Source organism: Nicotiana attenuata, unplaced genomic scaffold, assembly GCF_001879085.1.
Source record: "Nicotiana attenuata strain UT unplaced genomic scaffold, NIATTr2, whole genome shotgun sequence".
Lineage (NCBI taxonomy): Eukaryota > Viridiplantae > Streptophyta > Magnoliopsida > Solanales > Solanaceae > Nicotiana > Nicotiana attenuata.
This window is the reverse complement of record NW_017674404.1, coordinates 52,578-62,171: the sequence shown is the minus strand read 5'-3', so window position 1 is coordinate 62,171 and position 9,594 is coordinate 52,578. Positions and strand designations below refer to the sequence as shown.

At 32.7% G+C, this 9,594-nt stretch overlaps 1 protein-coding gene across 1 annotated transcript; it reads right to left on the bottom strand.

Moving 5' to 3' along the window:
• Positions 1-6,657: 6,657 nt before the first annotated feature.
• LOC109218596 (myb-related protein 330-like) lies at positions 6,658-9,328 on the bottom strand. The gene is made up of 3 exons (XM_019382971.1): positions 8,861-9,328; positions 8,085-8,214; positions 6,658-7,492 (listed from the first exon to the last, which is right to left on the bottom strand). The coding sequence occupies exons 1-3, from the start codon at positions 8,991-8,993 to the stop codon at positions 6,883-6,885; spliced, it is 873 nt and encodes a 290-aa protein (XP_019238516.1). The 5' UTR covers positions 8,994-9,328; the 3' UTR covers positions 6,658-6,882.
• Between the last annotated feature and the right edge of the window lie 266 nt (positions 9,329-9,594).

The window sequence follows — 9,594 nt, the reverse complement described above, 5'->3', positions numbered from 1 at the left end:
TATCTGAACAAATTATTATTGTTCTTCCTTACTTATTATATTTTAGATGTTATATTTAACAGCAGACTTGATCAAAATTGTTGCAAGAAATCGTGGCAATAGACATATTGTTACGGGATTTGATGGGACGGCCCTAAAATCGTTGCATGTATTTTAATGGTGTGCAACAGTTTTTTAACCGTTGTCATAGGCCTAATTTCTAGTTCTGATGGTATTTTAGCCAGTGTCTTCTGGGTAAGGCATCGGATGTTTAAGTAAGAGTAGAATTGATAATTAAAGTGTTGACAATTCAAGTACATCTGCATAGCTAGGGTAGAAAATTTTGAAATCAGAGCTAATATTCAAATGAAAAAGGATTTTAGTTTAACAAGGGCAGTTCAAGAGTTAACCGAACTCAATATCCTATTTTTGACGCGAAACAGAGATTTATGTAAAAATTCATAAAAATTGAACAAATTTTAGATTTAAACCCATCATTTTAAAATACATTATGTTCAGTACTAGGAACTCGCTCAAAGGTTAAACCATCAAAATAAAATTATAGGTCTGCCTTTATTTAGTTATATGTTCACATTCTTTACAACATGATCCGTGCCTTTTAATTCTCTATAGCCAATTAATCACCATTTTCTAGATTATTATTTATTAACTGTTACATAAAAATATTATTTATAAATAATCTGATTGTAAATATCTCTTACTCGCATATAGAACTTCAACGTAAAAAATTATTAACCAACCTTGAGGCAAATCTTGTCATTTCCAGCTGGACTTTCTTAATTTTTTTTTTCGGATTAAAATAGGACTTAGGAATGAAGAATCCCATACTACACTGTATTAGCACATGACCATCCCCCCACCCATACCTATCCACCAACCTTTAACTAACACACTATTTTCTTCTCAATTTTCTTTTTCTTTTTTCCTACTATTTTAATTAGAGATTAGGTTACCTACCTTCCAAACATGTCACATGTTTTTTCCCTTTTCTTTTTTCTTTTATCCCTTTTCTTATTACTTCTTTTTTCTCTAGAAGTACTTTGTGTTCAAAGCTAACAAATGCAACCAATAAAAAGAAGGGGTTATATTCCAATTTCTTTTGTTTGGGTTAAAAAAATAGAAGGAAGATTCCCTTATTTCCCACTCAATCCAAGCAAAACTCAAATCTCACATAACTAACATATACTAATGAGTTGGTTGTGTTATTAGGTGGAGGAAAATCCGCCATTCTTTCTGGAACCTTAATATAAAGCACTGGATTCCCAACAGACACATTTATTATAATTTTTGCATTTAAACAAATACTCTATTTGACAGCTTAACCATTGGCAAACGCCACTTGATCCAATTCCGATGCTACTCTTTATTCTTTCCGTTCTTTTTCTATTTGATGGCAATATAATGATTTAAAAAGTAAAATTGAAAGTCGGGGTAAGACAAACTTAAAATCAATGTCTTGACACCACTCAGCATTTAATTTTTAATGTTTTTAAATATTTTACTATGACTTTTGTACTATATTGTTCACAATTAAGGATTAAGTGAATTGAAATATGATCACACCCAACTATGCCTTATAAAAAGGACAATGCGGTCGTTGCAAATATAATCCGGTTTACAAGTCCGGACTCGAATCCCACAGAGAACTAAGGTTTAGCTACAGCTGTTCACTATCAGCAAGAAGACAAGCTTGAACAATTCCTAACCTATAGGTATTAAGATTCTTATGTTTAATTAATTAACTAACAAATTAAAATAGTAAATTAACAACTAAAGATATTGAGGGTTAGAGAAAAGATTAAGGAGGTCTAGAGTTATGATTTCCCCAATTGTCGGAATCCTTCCCGCTATGTCTTCTATAATTTCGCCTAAGTATTCTCTACCGATCATGAGCACTCTTATTACCGTAAATCTCTCCCGAGTAATTACAACAATTTATTAGACGCACTCTCCCGAGCTACGCTAGCTGGCTTTTAATACAGCTCACTTCAGATCGCACCCAAGGCTTCGTTATCCCTAATCCCACCTTTAAACCCTCGGTTATTGATCCCTCGTATACTCTGGGAGTGGTGTTGTTCAACAACTACCTAAATATGCACTCTCTCCCGAGTTATGCATACTAAATAGGCACAGCTAATTGAGAGCTCTTCAATCAACCACAATATAAACGTAGTTGAACAAATAGAGAAAAGGCTATGACTCAATTATATAAAAACATAACAAGAATTTATCCTACAAAAGGTTCTATCAAAACTCTAGATAACAAATTAGCTATTCATAACAGTATGTAAAACTACAATACTAAAAGTCATAACCAACAATGAAAAATAGGAAGAGGAAGGAAAAACTTGTAGAAGAATTCTCCGCCTTGCTCCCAATGTGTTCTTGCCTCTAAGGGTGTTGTCTAACCCTAAATTAGTGTCTCTTCGCCTCCTTAGGTCTAATTTGTGTCCAAAATATGTCCCCTTCTTGTTCTAGGCCGGCCTCCTTTGTTTTATATAGGGTTTAGGACTTAAAATCCCATGTTTTACACTTTAGCCCCTGAACTTTACGCTTCCCACCGCGATCGCGGTGGAACCGCAGCCAAACGCCCTCGGATTCTTCAGTTGTCCGCGACCATCTTCTACCACAACCGCGGTTTTTCACCCTGTTCCGTTTGGAATTTGGAAAAACGTAAAACATGAAAGTTGTAGCCCTTTGAGTTAGCTTTCCAACCATATATTGTGGAGCCCAAATGGAGTTCTGAGCAAAAAGTTATGTCTATTTTACTAGACAGTGCGCAATATGCCTCCTCAAGTCTTCGTTCGTACTTAATTATCAAATTTGACCCCCGAACACGATCCCGGCTTAATTCCTTGAGCTTTTACTAAGACTTCAAAGCTTCAAATCACTTAAATTCATTCCATAACATCTATATAACTCGGAATCACACCTACAAGGCATAAAACACACAATTAGTGCAAAACACTAGCGATTAAAGCGCAAACTCAATTAAAGTGCAGTAAATTCGAGTGTAATAAGCGACTAAAATATGCAATTATAGCCTATCATCAACACCCCACACTTAAACCATTGCTCGTCCTCGAGCAATCAAACTACACTTTTTTATAGACACAACCTTTTTAAACAATTCTCCTAACTCATCACACCAAGAGTATTTAAAATAAACTAAGCACAAAAGCGTAACATCTTCACCTCAAAATTTGACTCACAAGTACCACACGTTATTCACAACTCACCCACTTACTCTAATATAGAGGTCACTGACATTACATTTCCTTCATGAATCAAGTGCCCTCACACAACAAAAGAGAGTAGTTCCACACAATAAAATTTAAGAACACTTAGGAACTCAAGATAGAAAGAATTCACTCACTCTCAGAAATAACATTCATATGCCACAAAAGATGCACCATAAGCTTGCCCGTAGTGTACTACTCCACTAATCGAGCTCATTCAATCTTGGATCAATTAGGACTTTATTTGGTTGTAATGTAGGCTACGGGACGGGTAGGATACATTTAGATATAAGAGTGACTACACCTCCCTAAGCACTTTAATACATACATTTTAACATTTAAACCCCATACTTATGTCAAACCAAAACTCCACCTTCACATCAATTTATATTACCCCACACTTCTTTAAGCACAGTTACGTCAAGAGCCACCACTTATCAAGATTTTTTTTTTTCACAACAATCCAACTATTTATTTTTTCAATTCAAGTGGCTCTTCCTTTTTCAAAACAGTGCACCTTTCTCCTTATTCAATTAGTTCCACTCAAAAGCCAAACCAACCACCCCACACTTTAACTTTTACAAAGTTCATAACAATTCAAGTGCTCATGAGAGGTGAAAAGGTTCAAATAGATGGTTAATTCAAACAAATGGGTAAGGCATGTAATGTGGTTGCCAAAGAAAAAGGATTATAGGTCAAAGAGGTTAACTACGATACATAACAATTAGGCAGGTAAAATATACATATCTGGCTCAACAAAGAAATGCCTATATCACTTCCTAGACTGAATAAAACTACTATTTCGCTTTGCAAACACACGGGGCAAGTTCTAGGCATCAAATGCAATGCACAGAATAACACAAAACCTTACACACACATGGCACATAACTCACTCAGGATTGGATTCATCAAGACACCCTAGTCAGAGCAGTTAAGCAAATTTAAGATCATACAATTTAAGGTACTTATACAAGAGTCAAAAATTGAGCCTAAGCGTCACAGCCAAAGTACTCACTATTCTCAAGGCATAACAAAGTCAAGATATATTGCTTCATTTCAAAACAAAACACAATGGCTCAAAATTTGATCACGCCCAACTACATTAAAAAATCCATTAAAAAATACAGACTGCTAGAGAGAGAAAAAAGTGCATTCACTAAATTACATTTAATTAAAATTTACATATTATTACCTTGACTTATTAGGATATGTAAATAAAGGTAAATTTTGAAATAATAAAATTAATTTATTCTTAATTATATAAATAAATATTTATTTTGGACCAAAATAAAAAGGCCAAAGTATTAGATAGGAGGGAGTATAGTATTATGTCAAGATCATTAAATTAGTTCTCGTACATTTTTGTTTTATATACTATACAATACTCCTACTTAGTACTTACTTTTTATATTTTTCATATTTAATCTATTTTTGCAACTTCGTTTTACGTGCTGTGCTTTGAGACTTGTGTACCTACTCCCTACTGCCTCCACCTTTTTGAAACATTGAATAAACCTGAACTCATAGATGCCGAGATCAAATTTCACCATTCCACTAAAAAAAAAAAAAAACAATGTTATGTCGAAAAAACCCACGATTTTGGGTTATTCAAATGTTTGCATGATTCATCTAACTAATAGGATGAATACCAGACTTGCTATCCTCGGGGAAAAGAAGAATGACAAGAATTGAGACAGAATTGTCGATCGTGGATTTGGACTTTAATTTATTGTTTTAGATTCAAACTTTGTCACATTCCGTTTAATTTACTGTATTCAAATTTTATTATTTGTAATTATATTTAGTGAAATATCTTAACAATATATACGATTTAAATCAAACCTACTGAGTTTGGATAAACGCATAAACTTCCAACTAGATCAGCCCCTGTGTCGACCCTTCGTACCTTCCTCAGTACGAAGTGATAATTAATTTTCTCGTCTCTTCCTCAATTAATTCCTCTGACCCATAATAAGTGATTTTTTAGCCTTTGACACGCTCTTTAAGAAAATACGAATTTCTAGAAAAAAAAAATATTCATTAAATTACCCTTAATTAATTGTTACCTTAATACATTGGGATATGTATATAAAGGCAAATTTTGAAAAATTAAAATTAATTTCTTCTTGATCATATAAAATGACACTTATTTTGGATCAAAATAAAAAGGCCAAAAAGTTACTTATTATGGATAGGAAGGAATTAGAGTTGAGCAAGAATCTATTAAATCAGCTGACTTTTTGGCCATAAATTTGTAACCACCCATTTACAAACGTTTATTATGTTCACATTTTTGCTGGCTCCACTGTCTATACATATATATATGCACAGCAGATAAAAATCATGTGTCTTTTGTTAGTCAAAATTAGAATCTGCAGCAAGATGAATTCCTCCGGATAAGATCTGGTTGGTCGGATCTTATCAATTCCATACTAAAATAGGTTTTTTTTTTAATATCTTTTTTTAAAGAAAAAAACTTTTGGTAAGAAGAAATTAAAAATCTTTGGAAAAGGGTTGGATATTTTCTGACCGTTCAAAGAGGAAGGAAAAGGTGTAATAAAAAAAAAAACTTAGAAAATAAAGTCTTCCCATAACAATGGTTATCAACTTGCACCAGTGTGGTAGGGCTATGAGATTCAATGGAATTTTCAAGTTAAATCACGAAACATGTTAATACCATTATTAATTATACCAGTAAAAAGAACAATAACTCTATAACAGCAGTAAAAAAAACAACAGTCCATTCGTTTAAAAGACGATGCTACTATTATTTGCAAAGTCAAAATTAATATCATAATAGTAAAAATGTATCATTAAATTCAACCATAGTATATGTGATTTGCAGTCCTTTTTATAGTTTCTAAGATATAAACATATTCTAATATTTCTTAAAGTACTGTCTAAAATTTATATAAAAAAATTAAATATTTTTATTTCGTATTTCAAACAGCTTCATCTTTTATGGAGTACGAAAGTAGAAGTTAGCTGTTAAACGACTCTGTGTGAAAAAGACCAAATAAAAAGAAAATGATGCGCGCTTTCCACACGGAATTTACGTGAAAAAGTGCCTTTTGCCAAACCAGAAAGGCAATACACTATGTAGGAACAAAACCTCACATGACCAAAATAATTGTTTGGTGGAATTACTATGCGATTACTGAAAAATGTACTATCAATTATTATACGATATGTAACATTAAAATGACAAACAAACAAAGCTAAAATTTAGAATTTTGTCATAGTAAATTGTTGCTATTGATTGCTCATTCCTTTTGTTATATAAAGAGTGCGTCGTGTGTTTTCCCAGATTAGGTTAGCAAGTTCTTTTTTGTTTTGAAGCAAATTAGCTGAACAAGTTTTAAAATTGTTTAACTCATTGACATCAACTAAATACTTTTTCCAATTCATAAGAGAGAAATATACTGAAATTGGAAAATTAAATACTTCTTCCAATTCATAACGTGGTAAGTTGTTGATACAAGATTTCTGCATTGATGATTACAACTAGAAGGCAAAAAATTACGCATCCAGATGTTCAAAAAATGAAGGAAAAAAAAAAAAGATGAAATATCTATACCTAAAAAAATAAAATATTCACTTATCCAAAATGGTATTAAGAAAATTACTTAATTATCCAAAAAGGTCAGCAATATCTGTAAAATCCAGTTGCGGTTTTACATTTACCACAAGACTGACCACCACCTTGAAATCCTATTTGCCAACACAAACAAACTGTTTTGGCCACCATCTCCGCCGCGGCCGTCACCGGTACTGCAGCCGTCGGCGGTGGTGATAGCGCCGCCAAGAAGTTGTAAGATGCCGTTGACTCAGCTGAAGAAATATGATCAGTCGTCTTAGTATGTAATGGCAACCCAATTGAAAGTTCAAGATTTATCATCAGTTGCTGTGAAGTTTTCTGTGAAATTTCTAGTGGCTTTGTTTCTTCAGTAGTAGTACCACTGTTGCATTTTGTTTCATCATATGATGAATCTGTGGTATTATTGCTCTGGTTTATAATATTGGGTTTTTGGTCAACGCTGTTTGTGAAGTCCGTGCAGATGTTTTTGGGTGTGGTGGTAGGGATGGTGGTGGTAACGGCGGAGGCGGGGGTGGAGGTGGCGGCAGCGTTGAGTGGACGGTGAGATTGAGGATCAATGCCACGGCTGATGAGTTTTCTCTTAAGGTGTGTATTCCAATAGTTTTTGATTTCATTATCAGTTCTTCCGGGTAATCTTCCAGCTATAACAGACCATCTGCACACAAAAAAAAATCAGAGAAATTAGTAAAAATTAACGAGAAAAGGAAAAATTATAGTAGCCCTTATATATAGGAATATAAATCAATGAGTTTTATGATTAGACAATATAAACGAAAAAAAGTTTGTTTAATTTTTTCGAGTGAGAACAAATTTTAAGAACTTGTTATATGAGAAAATTTTAACCAATTATATTTACCTTCACCTACCTATTTGCGATCGAAAATCTTTCAACCTAGCTAGTTCGAAAGTAAACTTTAATCTTTTTAATTTAATTTTGGTTAATAATAATAACAATAAATTAACAAAAAGAACTTTAGAATCTCAAGAATTTGCTGATTTGGTATTCCGAGAAACAGAGACGTCCTTCCTCACTTGTGGAAAAATTAACTACTCTGGACCATCTAGCCTTCTTTTTGTTAATTTCTTAATGTGGTCCCAAATTAAAAATAAAAATAAAAAATTGACTTTCTATACGAATTTCCACACATTTTTCGATCAGCAAAACAAAGCCAAACAGGAAATAATTATAAATAAGCAAATAAATGAAATAAAAATAGCAAAGAACAAGAGAAGATATAGTGGTATACTTGTTTCCAAGTAAACTATGGAGTTTAATGATCAATTCATCTTCTTCTTCAGTAAAATTCCCTCGTTTGAGATCAGGCCTTAGGTAATTTATCCATCTCAGTCTACAGCTCTTTCCGCATCTTTGCAATCCTAAAAAGTTCAAAAACACGAAAAATTGAATCTTTACACAATATCAAGAAAAAAAAAAAAAGCTTAAATTTTTGCATCTTTCTTCCTCAAGACACCAAACCTCAGAAAAAGAAAATTATTTTTTGAGATAGATCCAAGTACTATGTTGTGTCGGATCCAAAATTTAGAGCGTATAGTCAGTAAAAGTATAAAATCTAAAGTTACATATCTAATTGTATTTATATTTACCTCCCGTTGGCTATAGATTTTGACTTTATTTTTAAAAAAAAAAATAATATTTAATATTATTTGTTTATGAAATATAATATTTTTTGCGGAAAAAAACTTAAAAAATTTTCAAGTTCCCAAAAGCTGGTTAAGGGCAATTTTGGGTGAAATTTTTTCTTTCACACACAAAACTTTAACTTTTCTTCAAATAAAATGCATATTCAAACACAACACCAACTTTAAAAAATTATCTTTCAACACAACTTCAATTTTTTTTTTTTCAAATTTCAGTCAAATTTATGTCCGAACACTAGCTTATTTTCACATACGTTGTTTATATATATGAAAGGTTCGAGACGAAACTTAATGAATCAATCATCTGGTATTCGAAACTCAGGATCAATCCAAATCTCGAAAGAGGGGATACGAAGAGTAGTACCTGCAGCTGTAGGGAGAGAACGCCAGCAACCTTCACCATGAGAACGGATGTAATTGATGAGACGTTGGTCTTCTTCTTTAGTCCATGCTCCTTTATTTGTATGAGCTTTTTCACAACAAGGTGAACGTCCCATGACTTAGAACACTTTTCTTTTTTTTCAAGAATTGGACTTTTGGGTAGAGCTATAGAAGGATATTGATAGAGAAAACTAATAATTACGTACCCTAGTTGTCTCTTTCACTACTACTGTATTAAATCTCTCTTATTGATAAGACTGAAACTGTTTGGTACTTGTAGTTTCTCTAATGGAGAAAGAGGGAATAGAAGAAGCTATATATCTTAGGGGTGTGGTGGGGTAGGCGTAAAGGGTAAGGTAGGGGCTATTAGTTTGATTGGAAGACTTTGGAACTATTGCCTTTTCCAAACTCAAGTGTCTTTCTTTTTTATTTTTTTCTTACAGTTGAGAGTGTGTGTGGGGAAAAAATAGAGGTAGAAACAGATTTTTAGAATTTTAAGCTTGCAAGTATAGGATACCATTAGATATAATATTCTTCTGTGAGAATATTTACGAATTTTGTATAGGAGTATATGTTTCTAAGAATTTTTTTAATTATAAATATAATATTTGCTATTTTATGTACATTAAAAATATAAAGGATTTTATATTATCAAGTTAAGTCGACACCTAAGGGTGTGGTCTAATGATCAATGAAATGGCGAGAACCAAAAGTTCT